The sequence below is a fragment of the Oratosquilla oratoria genome, chromosome 15, assembly GCF_046742065.1.
Source record: "Oratosquilla oratoria isolate Oo_2021 chromosome 15, ASM4674206v1, whole genome shotgun sequence".
Classification (NCBI taxonomy): Eukaryota; Metazoa; Arthropoda; class Malacostraca; order Stomatopoda; family Squillidae; genus Oratosquilla; species Oratosquilla oratoria.
In genome coordinates, this window is record NC_134791.1 from 45,780,761 (window position 1) to 45,800,912 (window position 20,152).

At 38.6% G+C, this 20,152-nt stretch overlaps 1 protein-coding gene across 1 annotated transcript in view; it reads left to right on the forward strand.

The window, feature by feature from the left end:
• Positions 1 to 1,446: 1,446 nt before the first annotated feature.
• Positions 1,447 to 20,152, forward strand: part of Alg7 (Alg7 dolichyl-phosphate N-acetylglucosaminephosphotransferase) — a 75,285-nt gene continuing 56,579 nt past the window's right edge. The window contains exons 1-3 of the mRNA XM_076198856.1: positions 1,447 to 1,675; positions 11,083 to 11,230; positions 13,680 to 13,883. Of these exons, the coding sequence (XP_076054971.1) occupies positions 1,588 to 1,675; positions 11,083 to 11,230; positions 13,680 to 13,883 (440 nt within the window). The 5' untranslated portion in view covers positions 1,447 to 1,587. The remainder of the gene's footprint in view (positions 1,676 to 11,082; positions 11,231 to 13,679; positions 13,884 to 20,152) is intronic.

The following is a 20,152-nucleotide window of genomic DNA, read 5'->3' on the forward strand; positions in this document are numbered from 1 at the left end:
GGATGGGGCTTACAGATCTCCACTCCATGCTAGCGCCAGAAGGTCAGCCTGGTGTTGGGGGGAGTGTGCAGAGTGGTTGAGATGGCTGATGACCTTGGGTGGAGACACAGAGCACTCCTCCAGCTGTCGTTTGATGGTCCTCCAGAACTTGGCTGTTCTATGGGCTACCTAGGACAGACCACCCACTAGCGCAGGATCGGCTTGTATGGGAGGGCGTCTTTTAAATCCTGGTAGCGGTTTCTGACTAGTGTTCTGATTGGCCGCCTTCCCTTTGGATATGGGCCAAATGTGAGCCCTAGTGAATTCGCGCGCTTCCGCTCGCGTTGTTGACATCATCAGTCCCGGCTCGGTCTGTAAGGGAGACGGTTGTCTCAGACGCGGTCGGTGTTGGCGGATTGATTACAATCACTACACATGCATTAGATTGTTCACAAACCTTATGGCGCTGTGGTTAGAGTTCTCGCCTGTCACTATAGCGGTCCGGGTTCGACTCCCGCCCAAGGCTATAATATCTCAGTATTGCTTCGCAGCTGGTGATACTACAACTCTCGTGGGCGAGGAATTGTGTGTGTGTGCGTGTAAGGTCACATTATTATCCATAGATTGGTCATACGAGCTCTGAGCTCTCATCAGGGAGGTTATAACTGTTGATTACGAGTCCAACGAGAATGCAAATAGTGAAATTGGCGTCACAGCCGAAGATCGGCGAAGGAAAAGTTCGTCTGTTACCGATATTTTGATAGACCTTTTTATCACATTGCGTAATAATTAGGATTTGTTTTTGCATTATCTTTATAAAAAGTGACTAAGCCATACATCTAGCAAATATTCACCACCTCTATGAAAACCCTCTCAGTTGACCTTGAAGTCTAACATAATGTACTTCCTCTCCTCTCTGTCTTGTGATTTCCTGCATGTTTTGCACAAGGAAACAATCTCTCACCGTTTCAATAAATTTATACTCAACACTGTTTATTTCAGCGGTTGTAGTGTAGTTTGTCCTGTTTATGATTGGAAGATTAAAATAATCGAGAATTATTTGATAAGAAAATTGTTTGTTGCTCATTTCTTGCATCACCTTAATTTATGCAGTTTATAATTTTCTGCCATGTTGCTACTAGGGCTTCTATATATTGAAGCAATTAATATATCCTTGTTATCACACTTGAATTTAATGCATAAGCTTTCAGTAATGCTGTTTAATATAAATTTCACTTTAGGATAAACCTTCCCTTGATAGACAAGCTGACCCCTGCCTTTCAGTTTCTCTGCATAGTTTCTATTATTTCTTTTTTTGATTAACGCAAATAATTATTCACATAAGTTGATGCAAAAAATTGGAAGGTAAATGTGGAGATACTATATATACGTCAGTGTAACGATACCTTTCATGTAACCAATGAAAATGTTACACCCAACAGAAATTTAACTTTGTTAGCCTGGGGCTATGGTTCGTAAATACAGGGGTTGTGTAGGATTCAGACGGGGAGAGGGTGAATTGAATCTTACTTGTCAAATGTTCAGCCAGCGTTGATTAATTTTTGTGATACTTTCTCATTTACACAAATATAACTTGCTCTTGTTAAGATGATTGCTGTCGTCATGGAAACAGGAAGATTGTTGTCTGCTATCATCAGTAGGTTGTATGTCAACAGCTGCTGCCCGCCGACTTCAGGTGGTTATTTTTGTGTTACCTTTGAGTTTGGATGTTAACAAAATATATAGTTATGGAAACAACATGGCAGAAATATTTAGAATCTGAATTACTCTATGGTATTATGTTAGGTTTTATAGTACAATAAATTAGTAATTGATTTTTAACTGCTCCTATGGGTTACATTAATGTTGTGACATATCCATAATCCTGTCGAGTACAATCATGTGTAAATTTTTATTATTATTTGGGATCGATTTACCTCAGCTTTAAGAATAATTTGAGTTTAAATTTGTCTCCAGACACAGTACGAAAAATTAAGTCATTTCATGTGCTTGATAATAGGACCAGAAGACTTATTTTTTCAATGCCTGTATCCTGTTCGGGGTCTTGCTAATCACAGTTTTCCACAGTCTTCCACCTCTAAACACCATCATAATGTTATTTTTGGGTTTTGTTTTTGCCAAAATCATAATCAGAAAAATCAAAAACCCATAATGCAACCGAATAATATTCTAGACAACATTATTTACATGTTTTATGCAAAACACATATAATATGGCAGAAACAATGTCCTGGACCACTAATTCTACTCTTGTACTAGATCAGTCATACTAATTACCAACAATTGCTGACAACTACTGACAACTCCAATGGTATTATTTTTAGTTAATATTGGCATCAATAAATTATTTGTGCCATGTTTTATTGTGTCTGTAATTTTTAAAGCATTGGTGGGTCGCATCAGTATCTAGAATATTTGTTCGTGTTCAGGATTCTCAATGGTGCTGATTACAATTTTGGCAAAACAAAACCAAGAAATAAAATTTTGAGGGTGTTTTTGGGTGGAAGATGGTGATTAGCATGACTGTCCTGACAGGTATAAAAATGGGTCTGATGTTTTATCATAACTGAGCAAAACACACCAAAACCCTCCACTGTTGTCATATCTTGCTGAAACTTGGTGTAGTTAGGTATTTTGACATGTTCTTTCAAATGGTGAAACCAGATATTACTTATCTGATATTTCTTTTTAGATAATGGTCAGTTTCTTAGTATTCCACCAGTATCACTTGCATAGTTCATAATCATGAAGTTTTCTATGTGTGATACTGCCCTTGATCATTAAGTTTGATATATAAATATATATATATATATATATATATATATGTGTGTGTGTGTATATATATATATATGTATATATATATATATATACATGTATATATATTTATATATATATATGTATATATACATATATATATATATATATATATATATATATATATATATATGCTGCATGTTATTGTGGCAAAGTAGCATGCAGTTGATACTTTAGGGTCTATATGGGGTGCCCCTATGGACCAGAGTCACACATCATCTTGTCTGTAAAAGAGGAAAACTCTCTACATAGAGAAATGATGACGCTTTTATACTATGACTGTCCCTCCGTTATGCTGTCCCCCAACCCCTTGTTACTGTCCTGTACCATTTCTCTGAAAATTAATTTCCTTTTTTTGCCTACCTACCCTGTGGTGGGGGGAAAAGACTACTGCCACCAAGTATTTCCACTTGAATTGTAAAAGGCGACAAAAAGGGATGGGGGATGGGATTAGGAGTCCTACTACTTGTAGCCCCAGAAGGGGACATTCCTGAAAAAGAAATTAAAGGCATATGAGGGTTTGGGAGCTTTCCAACCAGTACCCTAAAGTTTGGGTTTTTTAGTGTATGTGGATGTGGTACAGATGAGAGTAAAAGGGAAGAGATAGGCAGTATGTTTGTGAGAAGAAAGATTGATGTACTGGCTTAGAGTGAAACTAAAATGAAAGAAAAGGGCAACTGTGAGTTTGGGAGTGTAGCTGGGAGGTACTCAGGAGTGAAGAGGGGATGAGGGAGAGAAGGGGTGATACTAGTAAGTGAAGAGATAAGTAAGCGGGTAGTGGAGTGGAAGGAGGTGTCATCAAGGTTGATGTGGATGAAGGTGAAGCTGGGAAAGGAGATGTGGGTTTTTGTAAGTGCATATGGGCCTGGTAGTGAGAAGAACGTAGAGGAAAGGGAGGCATTTTGGGTAGATATAAATGAGTGCATAAAGGGATTAGGGTAGGAAATGAACCAATACATGGAGTGATTGGGAAGTGTGGAGTTCTAGGTAAAAATTGTAGTGGAGAACTGATGGTGGAGATATGTCTTGAAAGAGAGTTGATGATAGCAAAAACAGTGTTTAAGAAGAAAGTCAAGCTTAAGTACACATGGGAGAGGGTGGTGGATGGAAGGGTGGCAGATAGAGCGTTAATGGACTATATAGTGGTGACCAGGAGTATGGTAGGAAGAGTTAAGGATGTACATGGTCTAAGGGGAGGGAGTGGGGGAATATCAGATCATTTCCTGGTGGAAGGTAAATTGAGAGTGGAGAATAGGTGGAGAAAAAGGAAAAGGGCAGATAGTAGGGAGATACTTAAAGTGAACTGCTTAAATGAGGAAAAAAAGGAGAATGAGTATAAGAAGTTGAGAGAGGAGTGGGAGAGAGTAAAGGATAGAGTAGAACTAGGAGTGGAGGAGGAATGGGGATGGTTCAAGGAGGGAGTCATAAGGTGTGCAAAGATGGTGTGTGGAACAAGGAGGGTGGGAGGAAATAGAAAGAAGGGTAGTGAGTGGTGGGATGAGGAAGCAAAGAAGGGTGTAGAAAAGAAGCAGGCATTCATAGATTGGCTACAAATTAGGATGAGGGAATCATATGAGAGGTACAAAGTAAAGAGAAAGGAAGTTAAGCATAAGATAAAAGAAGCAAAGAGGAGAGCAGATGTGAAATGGGGAAAGAGTATGACAGAAAATTTTGAAAGTAATAAAAAGATGTTTTGGAAGGAAGTTAAAAGAGGAAGAGGAGGTGAATCAAGTAGAGAAGAAAAGGTAAAAGGTGCAAATGGAGAGATGATAATGGAAGAGAAGGCAGTGAGAGGAAGGTGGGCAGAGTATTTTAGGGAATTGCTAAATGTGAAGGAGGATAGGGAGGGAAAGGTAGTTGCAGTGGGAAGCACGAAGAAAATGAGAGTGATGAGTGAGGAAAATGGAGGAGAAATAGGTAAGGATGAAGTGAAAGCAGCTGTTAAGATGATGAGAGCAGGTAAGGCACCTGGGTTGGATGGATGCCATGCAGAATGTCTGAAGAAAGGAGGTACAGTTATGGTGGACTGGCTGGTGAGGTTATTTAATGTTTGTTTAAGAGAGGGTAGAGTGCCGGAGGACTGGAGGAGTGCCTGTATAGTTCCGCTTTACAAAGGGAAGGGGGACAAGTGTGAGTGTAGTAGTTACAGAGGGATCAGCTTGTTAAGTGTAGTTGGGAAGGCTTATGGGAAGGTCTTGATTGAGAGGATTAGGAGAGGAGGGTCTTGATTGAGAGGATAAGGAGAGGAGGGTCTTGATTGAGAGGATTAGGAGAGGAGGGTCTTGATTGAGAGGATTAGGAGAGGAACAGAGGGAGTAATTGGTAAGGAACAGTGTGGTTTTAGGACAGGTAGGGGATGTGTAGATCAGATTTTTGTGATAAGACAGATATGTGAGAAAGCTATAGGAAAAGGTAAGGATATTTTTTGGGCTTTTATGGATCTGGAAAAGGCTTACGACAGGGTAGATATGAAGGCACTGTGGGAGGTACTGCATATATATGGGATAGGAAGAAAGCTGTTAAGAGCACTCAAGAGTTTTTATGAGAGTAGTAGAGCTTGCATTAGGATTAGAAATAGAGAAGAGAGTGAATGGTTTGAGGTAAAGGTGGGACTTCGTCAGGGGTGTGTTATGTCGCCCTGGCTATTCAATCTTTACATGGATGGGGTGATGTGAGAGGTGAATGCAAGGGTAGTGGGTCAGGGTTTGGAGATGATTAACTTCTTCAGTCCGGGCCAAAATCTCGCGGGCAGCATTAGCTGCCAGACGTACAATGTGTCGTAATAATACTCGCATCATAAAATATAGTCACCACTTATATCGATCGTTCTCTCTTTCACCCGTGAATTTTGATAACCATAGAAAATGTGATGAAGACAGTTTAGAGAGTATGTCATTACGCAGGGGTAACTACAATAAATATAATCAAGACGCCGATATGGCAGCCTCGCGTATCCACTTGCTCCTCATGCCGCCTACGTATGCGGCACCGTATGGAAGGGGTTAAAGAAAATGGAGAAAAGTGGGAGGTGAGCCAGCTGTTGTTTGCTGACAACACTGCGCTTGTAGCAGGATCAGAGGAGGGATTGAGGAAGTTAGTGACAGAGTTTGAGAAGGTGTGTGAAAGAAGGAAGCTGAAGATAAATGTGGGTAAAAGTAAGGTGATGAGATGTACAAGGGTAGAGAGTGACAGTAGGCTGGAAGTGAGCATTAATGGTGAGAAACTGGAGGAAGTGGATAGTTTCAGATACTTGGGTGCGATTGTGACAGGAAAGGGAGGAGTGGGGGTGGAGGTAGAATGTAGATTGAGAGAAGTGAGTAAATGCCTTGGTGGATTAAAAAGTGTAATGAGAAATAGACATATGGGAATGGATGCTAAGAGGAGGTTATATGAAGGAGTGATTGTGCCAACAGCAATGTACGGGGCAGAAACATGGAACATGAGAGAGGAAGAGAGAAGGAGTTTGAATGTGTTTGAGATGAAATGTCTGAGAAGTATGATAGGGGTTACTAGGCTAGATAGAGTGAGAAATGAGGAGGTGAGGAGGAGAACAGGGGTGGAAAGGGAGCTGGGAGATAGGGTTGATGAAAGAGTATTAGGATGGTTTGGACACATGGAAAGAATGAGTGAAGAAAGATTAGTAAAAGAAGTGTGGAAGGTGGAGGTGGAAGGAGTATATGAGGGGGCATCCTAGGATGAGATGGATGGATGGGGTGAAAGGGGCTTTACAAAAGAGAGGAATGTCTGTAGAGGAAGGACGGGAGAGGACAGAAGATAGGGGTGAATGGAGAAGGGTTGTGTATAGATGAGGCTGTGATGCATGAGGGGGAGTGGGTGGGGGATGGGGAGTGAGGAAGTATGTATGAGAAAAAAATTTGCTGCAGCCCAAAGGGATTTCTCCCCGACTTCTCCTTTCCTGCATGAGGCGATGGAGAGGGGGGGGTCGCCGAATTTATGAAGCGGCCTTGCTGTGGATGTGCTGTGTCTTGCGACACTGCTTCTGACCCAGGGCAGTGGAGAGGATGGAGGGATGACCCGTCATCTAGGAGGTGCCAAGATAGGAGGGAGGGAGGAGGGTGGAGGGGAGTGGAATATATGGGAAATGAAATAGGTGGGAGTGATTTCTGTGCCTTTTTCTTTTTGGCTACCCCCCATGTAAGGGGGAAAAAGCCTTTGGTATATGTATGTGTAAGGTAAACTTTTAGAAGTGCACATTATACATGGCTACCCCCTTGTGTAAGGGGGAAAAAGCCTTTGGTATATGTATGTATGTACACCTGCACAATACAGCAATAAAAGATTGAATAATAATTTTGTAAATTATAATATATCAACATAGTATACCTTATTCTTGGCAGAAATCAATGACAAAAAGTTGCTAAAACCTATACATAAGCAAATATAGGTGCTTTGACTGCTTGAGGAACCATCTTTGCTTTGATAGATGCGGAAGTCGAAGAAATTAAAATATGATAAATTCGTCTAACCTAACCTAACCAACCTATCTAACCTAATCAAACCTACCTACCTAACCTAATCTACATTAAGTAATGAGGTACCTGTAATTCTAGAGGTCATCAGGGTCATCATTGTCATCTTCGGGCTCTGAATCTATAAAAAAAAGAGATGGCATCTAAAGGAGTCAATGTGACTTTGTTTGATTATGCATAGCTTTTAGCAACATTTTCTGTTATTGATTTTTGCCAAGAAAGATAGTTATTACATTGATATATTATAATTTACAAAATTGCATAGGTGATAAGTTATACCTGGTTTCACCATTAGAAAAAAAATGCCAGAATACTTATCCACAGAAAGTTTTAGCAAAATATGACACAATTAAGTGGAGGGTTTTGGTTGGTTTTGATAAAATGTTAGACTGTACAAAAAATGGGTAAATACTACAGGGTTTTGTGTGTATATACGATTTTGGATGTAATCATCTTTGTTTTACTCATATGTTTGATATTTTATTAACTATACTAAATATATTGTTAGAAACATAATGGAACTATTGATTATACATACAGACATATACCAAAGGCTTTTTTCCCCATTACAAGGGAGGTAGCCAAAAACAAAGGCATAAAATCCCCTCACACCCATTTCATCCCCACACGCTCCACTCCTATTCACCCCCCCTCCCTCCCTCTTATCTTGGGTCATCCTTGCATCTTGCCCACTGCCGTGGGTCAAAAGCAATGTAACAAGACACAGCACATCTGCAGCAAGGCCACTTCGTTTAATTGGCGACCCCCCCCTCATGGAGTAAAAGAGAAGATGGGGAGAAATCCCTTCGGGCTGCATCAAAATATCATCCACACATACTCCCTCACCCCCCATCTTCCACCCACTCCCCCTCATGCAGTCACAGCATCATCCACACACAACCATTCTCCACTCACTCCTATCATCTCTTTTCTCCCTTCCTTCCTCAACAGAAATTCCTCTCTTTCCCAATGCCCCTTTTACCTCATGTTCACTCCTTCCACCTCTGCCTTCCACACATCTTTAATTAATCTTTCTTAACTCATTCTTTCCATGTGTCCAAACCATCCCAATACTCTTTCATCAACCCTATCCCCCAACTCCCTCTCCACCCATGCTCTCCTCCTCACCTTCTCGTTTCTCAATTTATCCAGCCTAGTAACCCCAACTATACTTCTCAGGCGTTTCATCTCAAACACATTCATAATCCTCCTCTCTTATGTTCCATGTTTCTGCCCCATAGAGTGATGTCGGCACAAACACTCCTTCATACAATCTCCTCTTAGCATCCATTCCAAAATGTCTATTTCTCATTTTACTTTATAATCCACCAAGGCATTTACTTGCTTCTATCAATCTACATTCTACCCCTACCTCCACCTCCACTCTCTTTCCTACCACATTTGCATCCAAGTATCTAAAGCTGTCCACTTCCTCCAGTCTCTCTCCCTTAATACTCACTTCCAGTTTGCTGCCACATTCTCCCTTTGTACATCTCATCACCTTACTTTTACCCACATTTATCTTCAACTTCCTCCTTTCGCACACCTTTCCAAACTGTGTCATTAACTTCCTTAATCCCTCCTCTGATCCTGCCATAAGCACAGTGTCATCAGCAAACAACAACAGGCTTATCTCCCATTTTTCTCCAAGGCCAAGGCAACATAACACATCCCTGGCAAAGTCTCACTTTTACCACAGACCACTCACTCTCTCCATTTCTAATTCTAACTTAAGCTCTAATACTCTCATAAAAACTCTTGACTGCTTAACAGCTTTCCTCCTATCCCATATATTTGCAATACCTCCCACATTGCCTTCCTGTCTACCCTCTCATAAACCTTTTCCAAATCCATAAAGGCCAAAAAAACATCCTTACCTTTTCCTATAGCTTTCGCACATATCTGTCTTACCACAAAAATCTGATCCACACAACTCCTACCTGTTCCTTACCAATTACTCCCTCTGTTCCTCTCCTAATCCTCTCAATCAAGACCCTCCCATAAGCCTTCCCAACTACACTCAACGAACTGATCCCTCTGAAACTACTATATTCACACTTGTCCCCTTTTCCCTTGTGAAATGGAACTATACAGGCACTCCTCCAGTCCTCTGGCACTCTACCCTCTTTTAGACACTCATTAAACAACCACATCAACCAGTTCACCATCACTGTACGTCCCTTTTTTAGACACTCCACATGACACCCATCCAACCCAGGTGTTTTACATGCTCTCATCATTTTAATAACTGCTTTCACCTCATCTTTCCTTATTAACCTCCATTTTCCTCATTCACCACCATTATTTTCTTAGCATTACCCACTGCAGCTACCTTTCCCTCTCCATCCTCCTTCACATTTAGCAACTTCTAAAATATTCTGCCCATCTTCCTCTTACTGTCAACTCTTCCATTATCATCTCTCCATCTGCACCTTTTATCTTTCCTTCTCTTCTTGATTCACATCCTCTTCCTCTCTTAATTTCCTTCCAAAATATATTTTTATTACTTTCAAAATTTTCTGCCATACTTTATACTCTTACCCCATGTCACATCTGCTCTCCTATTTGCCTCCTTTATATCATGCTTTACCTGTCTTCTCTTTTCTTTGTACTTCTCATATGATTCTCTCTTCCTATTTTGTAACCAATTTGTGAATGCTCAGGTTTTTTCTTCTACAACCTTCTTTGCTTCATCATCCCACCACTCACTACCCTTCCTTCTATGTCCTCCCATCTTCCTTGTTTCACACACCAACTTTACACACCTTATGACTCCCTCCTTGAACCATCCCTATTCCTCCTCCACTCCTAGTTCAAATGTCCTTCACTCCCTCCCACTCCTCCCTTAGCTTCTTCATGTACTCCTCCTTTTGTTTCTCATTTAAACAGTTTACTCTAAGCACCTTCCTACCTTCTGTCCTTTTCCTCTTTCACCATCAATCCTCCACTCTCAACTTTCCACCAAAAAATGATCTGATATTCCACCACTGTCTCCCCTTAGAATACATACATCTAAAACTCTTCATACTCTTCTCCTGGTTACTACTGTGTAGTCCATGAAAGCCCTATCCACCACCATCCCATCCATCACCCTCTCCCATGTGTAGTTATGTGTACTATTGATTATAAAGAGATAAAAAGTACATCACTAGAGGGCATCACATGTCATAATCATTTATACCTAACTGTAATATCTTTGTTTTTACATTTAGTTTCTGTTATGATTCTATTACTTTAAGGTCAAAGCATTGTTGAACATGCATTATATTTGCCTGTATGGAATAATTTTTGGTAGAATTTCAGAAACATTCAAGCACATGTATTTATCATGAAACTTATATTGTCCAATAGCTCTAACATAACATAACCTAAACATTCCATAGAGAAAATATATGTTGAATCTACAACTAGACTAACAGTGTATCAGTAGTGTCTCTATGAGGTTGAATAGAGTTATGATACATATAAGTTATACTCTTTAGTTAATGGTTGGAATATTATTGAACTCTGGTAAGCAACAGGTAGATAAAGCTAAATAAGTACTTCAGAAGACATTATTATAAAGAATATTCAGAACTTGATGTTTGTTGTCTCTAGATTTATCAAATGAATGCTTTATGAAGATTTTATTTATTGGGTGTATGAGATGTATTGAGTTCTATTTAGTGTAAAAATCATTCTTATTGGTAAATGATAATCAAAATTTTTGTACATCTTCAAAGTAATTATTATTATTGTTATTGTTGTTGTTGTTGTTATTATTTAATAAATTTTTTCAGACATGTTGTTTGCAGTAGTTGTGAATCTAGCCCTGTCTGTGGCAGCAGTCATAACTGTTGTCAGGACAATACCAGCAGTATCAAAGATGTTTATTGGAGCTGGTTTATATGGCAGAGACATGAATAAAAAGGACAGGGAAACAAAAATGTGAGTAGTTTTTTTTTTTTATCTTGAAACAAACTATCCAGGGTGGATGTCAGTCCTCATAGCCATATTTATTAATTCTCTATGTAATTGGTAGTTACTGTTTACCTATTCTCTTTTCTTACTATTGTATTAAAAAATTGCTTTAGTGGCTCTCATGACTACCACCAACATGAATTATTCTTTTTATAATTATTTCACCTGTTCATAGTTTAATTAAATTAATAATAAACAGTATCCATATCTCCCCTCTCTCCCCTCTTATTAACTAATATACACTCTATCCACCTCTGCCCTCCACACACATTTTACTAGTTTCTCTTCATTCATTCCTTTCATATGCCCAAACCATCCCAATATTCTGTGATCAGTCCTATCTGCCACATCTTTTACCACCTCAACTTTCTGCCTCTCCTCCACATCTCTCACTCTTTTCATCCTCATAACCCCCACCATACTTTGTAAACACTTCATCTTAAACACATTCAAACACCTTTCAATCTATATACCAAGAGCTTTTTCCTGCTTATAAATAAGATAGCCAAGTCAAAGGCACGTACCTACTCCTACGCATTCCACTTTCCTCCTCTACTCTTTCCTCCCTCTCATCTTAACTCCTCATAGATGATGGGTCATTCCTGTATCCTGCCCACTGCCCTGGGTCAGTAGCAATCTAGCAGGACACAGTACATCCACAGCAAGGCTGCTTCACTTAATTGGTGAACCCCTTCTCCATTCCCTCATGCAGAAAAAGAGAAAATTGGGAGGAATCCCTTCAGGCTACGTCAGAATATCATTCACTCATAGGCACCCCCTAACCCCTCCACCCTTGCCCCTCCCTTCCTTGCATAACAGTATCATTTATACAAAGTCACTCTTTACTCATCCCTGTCTCTTGCCTTCTCCATTCCTTGCTCAACAGACATTTCCCTCTTACTGAATGCCCCCTTCATCCCCCATCCATCCATCTCATCCTCGGTTGTCCCCTCAAATTCACTCCCTCTGTCTCTGCCTTCCACACCTCTTTTACAAATTTTTCTTCACTTATTCTTTCCATATGTCCAAACCATCCCAGTACTCTTTCATCAGCCCTATCTGTCATCTCCTTTTCCACTCTTGCTCTTTTCCTTACCTCCTTGTTTCTCACTCTGTCCAACCTTATAACCCCCTATGATACTCCTCAGACATTTCATTTCAAACACATTAAAACTTTAACTCTCTCCCTCTCATAAATTCCAAGTCTCTACCTCATAGAAAGCCTATGGCACAATCACCCCTTCATACAATCTCCTTTTTGCATCCATTCCCAGATGCCTATTTCTTATGACACTTTTTACTCTTCCAAGACATTTACTTCTCTCAATTTACAATTTACCTCTACCTCCACTCCTCCCTTTCCTGCCACATGCAACTCCAAATACATAAAGCTAACCTTGTACATCTCATCACCTTACTTTAACCCACATTTACCTTCAACTTTCTCCTATTACATACCTCCCCAAACTCTGTCACTAACTCCCTTAATCCCCCCTCTCACCCTGCCACAAGTGCAAACACCAAATGACTCACCTGCCACTTTTATCCATTTTCTTTAACCATCTCTAGTCCCCTGCCCAGCAAATTTGGAGACAATAGATTTCAGTTCATGGTCTATATCATTTATAAATACAGTAAGTCCTCATTATACGGTACATATGCGTTCCTGAAAACCTTACCGCAAATTGAAATTGCCACCAAATCCATTATAACATGTAATAATAGGATATGGCAGACGTACCTTCTCCCTGCTCTTTCATCTTCAAAACACGAGCAGATACCGTATCTGTGAATTTTTCTTACCGTAAATAGAATCATGGGTAGTAATTACCAAATACCGTAACCGTGAATTTACCGGATAAAGAATTACTGTATAAGGAGGACTCACTGTACTATGAATAGAAGTGGCCCAAGAATGGAGACCTGAGGAACTCCATTCATAAAAAAAATTCATCTAGAAGTTTTACCATTTAGAGCAATGCTCTGTTTATGATCATGTAATCAATTACTAGTCCAGCTGAATAGGCTACCACTTATTGTGTGTGAAGCTAATTTAGCTTGTGTTGAGTTACGAGTTGTCGGTAATGCATCACATCTTGAATCTTGATGTGGCCAAATGTTTTGAAACTAATATAGCACAAATAACTCATGCCAATATTAACTAAAAGCAATATATTTTGATATATCATTGGAGTTGATGGTAGTTGTTGGTAGTTGCCAGTAATTAGTATGACTCTTTATATACATTACATTCAACACACACAACCTATGGACAAATGGCTTTAACAGACCAGTAGTCTTCCCTTTAGAGTTCCCCTATACTCTGTAGTCTCCAGGTTTGTAATTTTGCTCCCATATTGCTGTAGTGTATTATATAGAAATTAATAACCAATGCAGTGTCTTATCTCTCTTTCAGACCAGAAGGCCTGGGAGTCATCACTGGTTGTGTGTTCCTCATTGTGATGTTCCTCTTTCTTGGGGTTCCTTTTGGGCAGCACTTCATGAACCCCAATGCATCATTCCCACACTCTGAGTTCTCAGAGTTCCTCACATCACTGCTATCCATTTGCTGTATGCTTTTCTTGGGCTTTGCAGATGATGTCTTGAATCTTAAATGGAGGTAATGTAGAATGATTTAAGGTTAACATTAGGTAAACTTTGTATTGAAAGAGAAATTTCATTTATTACTTTTTCAAAACAGAGTAATTATCATATGTATATGTATTTGTTCACCAACAGTCATTAGTGGTGGTAATGAAGGTAGTAGTGGTGATGATAATGGTAGTGATGTGGTGGTGATGATAGTGGTGGATGTGGTGGTGACAGTAGTGATGGTAGTGGTAATGGTGATAGTTGTATTAGTGGTGTTGGTAGAGTTGGTGATGGTAAGGGTAATGGTGGTGACGGTGGCAGTGGTGGAAGGGCCATTAAGAAACTAAAAAAACTCCAGAGCTGAAGATCTAGACAGGATCTCAAACATCCACCTCAAACACATTGGCCAAAATGCATAAGAGCCTTAACAGATATTTTCAACTACTGGCTAAACAACAATATTCAAAACATCAAGAAGAAAGATCGTGTATTACTTATCTTGAAACCAAACAAATCACTGGAGGACCCCTCATCATATAGACCAATCTCACTATTATCCACGATATCCAAACTGATGGAAAGGTTAGTTGCAGCAAGAATCAAATCAGAAATACTTACCTCCTCGAATCAACATGGAATCAAAGAGGACCATGCTACCTGCTATCTGCTCACAAACATTCCACAAGTCCTGGAAAACTTTAACAAAAAGCCTCACCAGAAAGAACAATTACAGTTGCAGTAGTTAAAAATATATAATTTCTTTAGCAAGGACCTCAGACACATACTGTACTTTCCAAAAATATCATAGAGATTAATAACCATAACAAGAAGTGGCTAATCGACTTTATAGCAGGAAGACTATGCAGTGATGTCCATGTGACATTCAGCCCACATATCAAGGGACTTGAGAGTAAAAATTGAAAAAAAAAAATCTATTGACAACCATTTCTAGCACAACTGGGAAATAAAGAAACTTTAATAACCATCTTTAAACAATTCATAAAAACAACCCTAGAATATGCCTCCTCAGCATGGTTTCCATCAATCAACAAATCAAACAACAACACTCACAAACACTACAGATTGAAGCACTGAAAGTAATAACAGATATGCCAAAACCACCCTGATAGGACACCTACACTCTGAAACCAAAATCCTTCAAATACAACAAACTATGAAAATGAAAGGAATACAATTCTATGCCAAAACCCTTCACACTACATCTTATAAGCACTGCCAACAGAATGCAACAAAAAACTACCCCAGTAGCATACTACTCAAATATTGACAACATATCACCCAAACCACATGAAACATCTACACAGAAATATATTCACACCCAGGTAACTAATTAACCCCTTCCATACGGTGCCGCACACGTAGGCGTCATGGGGAGCGAGTGTATTCGCGAGGCTGCCATATCGGCGTCTTGATTATATATATTGTAGTCGCCCCTCCATAATGACATTCTTTCTAATTCTTTTGTAATCGCATTTTCTATGGTTATCAGAATTCACGGGTGAAGAGAGAACGATCAATATAAGCGGTGACTATATTTTATGATGCGAGTATTATTACGACACGTCGTACGGCTGGCATTGGCTGCTGCCACCGAGATCTAAGTCCATGACGCCTACGTGTGCGGCACCGTTTGGAAGGGGTTAAGCACTTCAAAAGAAAGACCACCAAACTCAATACTCTAACAACAACCCCCAGATACAAGTCCCACAGAGAAACTCCTCCTACACCAGGTGGTCTTTCTTGAAGGCTTGATTAGTTACCTGGATGTGAATATGTTTCTGTGTAGATGTTTCATGTATTTACCTAGTTGTACCTTATGGGAAGGGGAGCTATGCTCATGGTGTCCTGTCTCTGTATCTTTCCATGTCTAAATTGTCCTTAAATTTGTGTATTGTTTTTGCACACACTGTTTTTGTTTAGTGTGTTCCATACATCCATTACTCTGTGGGGAAAGCTGTGTTTTTTCAGGTCTCTTCTATAGCTGTCCTTTTTGAGCTTCCTTCCATGTCCCTTTGTGTTTCTCTTATCCCAATTTAGTAAGTCTTCTCTATCCAGGACTTCGATACCTTTCATAATTCTGTAGATAGTCAACAAGTCACCCTTTTCTCTTCTTTGTTCCAGAGTTGGTAATTCTAGTTTTGACAATCTGCCCTCATATGACCGTTTTGATATTGTTGGGGCCATCTTCATAGTTGCTCTCTGGATTTTCTAAATTTTCCTTATATTCTTTTTACCTAGTTGTATTTTACGGGAAGAGAGCTATGCTCGTAGTGACCCATCTTTGTATCTTTCAGCATCAAGTTTGTTCTTAAATTCTTGTATAGTTTTTGCACTCATTGTTTCCTCATCCAATTTATTCCAGATATCCACCACTCTGTGTGGGAAACTATTCTTTTTCAGATCTCTTCTCCCACTATTCTGTTGATATGTTTATCTGGTGCCATGTCATTGCTGATGGTTACTCCTAGGTCCCTTTCTGAGTTAACTTTTTGACTTCCTTTGTACATGCATACATACATATACCAAAGGCTTTTTCCCCCTTATAAGGGAGGTAGCCAAAAAACAAAGGTGTAAAAACCATTCCCACCCATTCCATCCCTATCATACTCCACTCCCTTCCACCCTCTTCCTTCCCTCTTCTTCCTTTGTACCAATTTTATACTGTCCCGATATAGATTTGTACTTTTTCCAAACTCCATTTTACTACATTTCTTGATGTTGAAATTCACTTCACACTTTTGACTCCATTCCCAGACATTATCCTGGTCTTTTTGTAGTGATCTACAATCTTCCTCTGTACTTACTCTCTTCAATAGTTTTGCATCATCTGCAAAGAAGTTCATATAACATTCCACACCTTCATGTCATTTATATATGTGGCAAACATTATCGGAGCCAATACAGAACCTTGTGGGACTCCACTTATAATTTCTTCCTAGGTTGAGTTCTTGTCTCTAAGTACCACCCTCATTTTTCTCCTGTTCAAGAAATCTTTCATCCATTCCAATATCTTTCCTTGTATTCCACCTATTATTTCAGTTTTTCTTAGTATTTTTTTGTGTGGTAATTTATCAAATCTTTTTTGTAGATCTAAGAAGGCACAATCTGCCCATCCATCCCTATCTTGTATTACTTCTATTAGCCTCGAGTAAAAGCAAATCATATTTGTGGCACATGATCTTCTGTGTCTAAATCCAAATTGTTATGGATTTAGTATATTATTCTCTTCCAAATGTTTAATCCATTCACTTTTGATAACTTTTTCACATATTTTTGCTATTGTGCTTGTAAGGGAGACCCTATTGTTAGTTGGATTTTCCTTGTCCCCTCCTTTGTATATTGGTACCATATTTGGATTTTTCCAATCTTGTAGTAGTTTTCCCTCTTTGAGTGAAAAATCAATTATGTTGTATATTTTGTTTAATAGTTCATCTATACATTCTTTTAATATCAAATTTGCAATTCTATCCAGCCTGTGTGATTTTCTGATGTCAAGGGTTTTTTATTTGGTCCCTTATTTCCTTCTGTGTCACAGTTATTTCTTTCATTGGGGGAGATCTTTCTGTCCATCCTCCCAATTTTGTGTACTTTCATTTGTGAATACAGATTTAAAAGGTTTGATCATAGTTTCAGCCATTTCTACATCATCTATATATTCATTATTCCCTTGACACAGTTTCGCAATTTCATATTTATCTTTTAGTTTGTCATTCACATACCTGTAGAATAGTTTAGGTTGGTCCTTGGATTTTCCTATTATGTCCTTTTCATAGTTTCTCTTTTCTTCTCTGCGTAGTTTTACATAATTTCTTAGTTTGATGTATATTTGCCACTTGCTCTTTTTTTTTTTTCCATCTTTTCCAGGCTTTGTCTCTTCTATCTTTAGCCTCATTACATTTTTGTTGCACCAGCACTTCATTTACACACATTTTTGTTTCTTCTTTGGTACATATTTGTCTATTCCCTCATAATTTTCTTTTAATATGTTCCATTTCTCTTCCATCTTTTTTTCTTCATTTAAGAATTTTTCCCAGTTTGCATTTTGAAAGAATTTTCTGAGTTTCTCAAAATGTGTTTGTTGTACATTAGTCTTCCTTTTCTATGTTTCTCATTTCTCAAATCAGTCTGTTCTTTTAGTTTGAACTCTATTAGATGTGGTCACTCTTCCCAATTGGTGTCTTGCATTTTATTTTATCCATGATTTCAGGCTCTGATGTAAATGATCTAGTCTCAACAGTTCTTCATTGTTTCTATACCTGGTATTTTCCTTTATCCATTGAGTCATAGTGTATTCAATAGTCATATCCAGTAGAATATTTCCCCAAAGGTTCTTTTCCACCTTTCACTGTCATTTCTTCCCAACATATTTCTTTTGAATTAAAGTCACCTATAATTACTGTTTCCTATCAGTAATTCAATTAATGCATTCTTTGTGTCTTTCAACATTTTGGAATGATCACTATCTGCCCAAGACTGTGTTTTTGGGGACACTTATATTACTACAAATTTTCTACTTTTGATGTCACTGTTTTCAACTTTAATCATAATTAATTTCACATTATTGTTTCCTTCTGTTATTTAGTCACACTTAAGCCTTTCTTAGTCAAAAACATGACTCCACCCTGTTTCGCCTTTCTATTTTTTGCCAAATGGTTGTATAGACCTTGTCCCACAGTATTTGATGGTAGAGGACCTTTTAATTTTGTCTCCACAATTCAATTATTTCTGGTTTCTCTACTGTCAATGATTTCATTTGTGTAGTCCTAAAATCATGCTGTCTATGTTAGTACATATGTATATGTTATTTTTAATTTTTTGTTTCTTCTCTTTTTTTTTTTAATTATGTTTCCTTTCTTTGTTTTTTATATGTACCAATTTCTTGGCCTCAGGTCCAGTACTCTAAAAAAGAATTCATTCTTTTTCAGTCTCTATTCTTCTCTTGTTTTTTAGTACTGGATGATATGTTGTCAATATTTGAGAAATATGCTGCTGTTGAAAGCCCTCTTATACCGACTGCTTGGCCAGACAGTCTAGGGAATGACAACAACACCAGACAAGAATCACACTAGCATGACTGGACTGAGAACACCATCTATTTTAAAAAAAACACAAACACAATGTAGGCCTGGCCACAATTTCAAACTACCCTAGATGCAACCACCACACAGAAGACACAGAACACCATGGATTACAATGCCCTACACTAACAATATCCAGACAACAACATGATACAGACACCACCTGAATTGTGAACATTCAAGTTATGAACATTCAGAGATACAAAAAAGAATTCTATTAGTTCATTTTTTGTTTGGATGCAAAAGCTGAAAGTCTGAGTTGAGCACTTCAGACTAGTTCATGTTTACACTACTACCTAGGCAGTGCTGCCTGTTTACTTGTGAATGCAGTCAGACGTGCTGTGCTCCATTTGTACCCTGGAAATGATTTTATCTCAGAATACTGTATTCACCACATCCCTTATTCATCATGCCTGGTGGTAAGTGTAAAGTTAGTGACGATAGCAGCAGTGCTAAAAAGTGTCAGGCCATCTTGATAGAAACAAAGTTGGTGGTAGAAAAAAAAAATTAGAAGGTGGCGCAAAAATGATTGATGTGGTGCAAGCATACAATGATGATGAGGTAATCATTATAGGTGGAGGGGAGAAGGCTTTTGAGGTTGAAGGGACTGGATTGAAGAATTGGTCTGTGGATGACTGGATAATTTTTTATTTATTTATTACTTTATTGTGTTATTATTATGGTCACATCCAGTAGTATGTTTCCCCAGAGGCCTTCTCTTCCTTTCACTGTCATTTCTTCCCAACATATTTCTTTTGAGTTAAAGTCACCCATATTACTATATTTCCTTCTTTCAGTAAATCAGTTGGTGCATTCTTTGTGTCTTCCAACATTTTGGAATGATCGCTTTCTGTCCAAGACTGTGTTTTAGGGGGTACATACATTACTACAAATTTTCTACTTTTCATATCACTTTTCAACTTTTATCATAATCAATTCCACATTATTTTTTCCTTCTGTTATCTTAGTCACATTTAAGCCTTTCATAATAAAAAAACATGACACCTCCACCTTGTTTCTCCTTTCTATTTTTCATTCAATGGTTGTATAGACCTTGTCCCACAGTGTTTAGTGGTAGAGGACTTCTTAATTTTGTTTCCACAATTCCCATTACATCTGGTTTTTCTAATGCCATATAATTGTTTAATTTGTTTAGTCCTGAAATCATGCTGTCTGTGTTGGTATATCTTATTTTTAA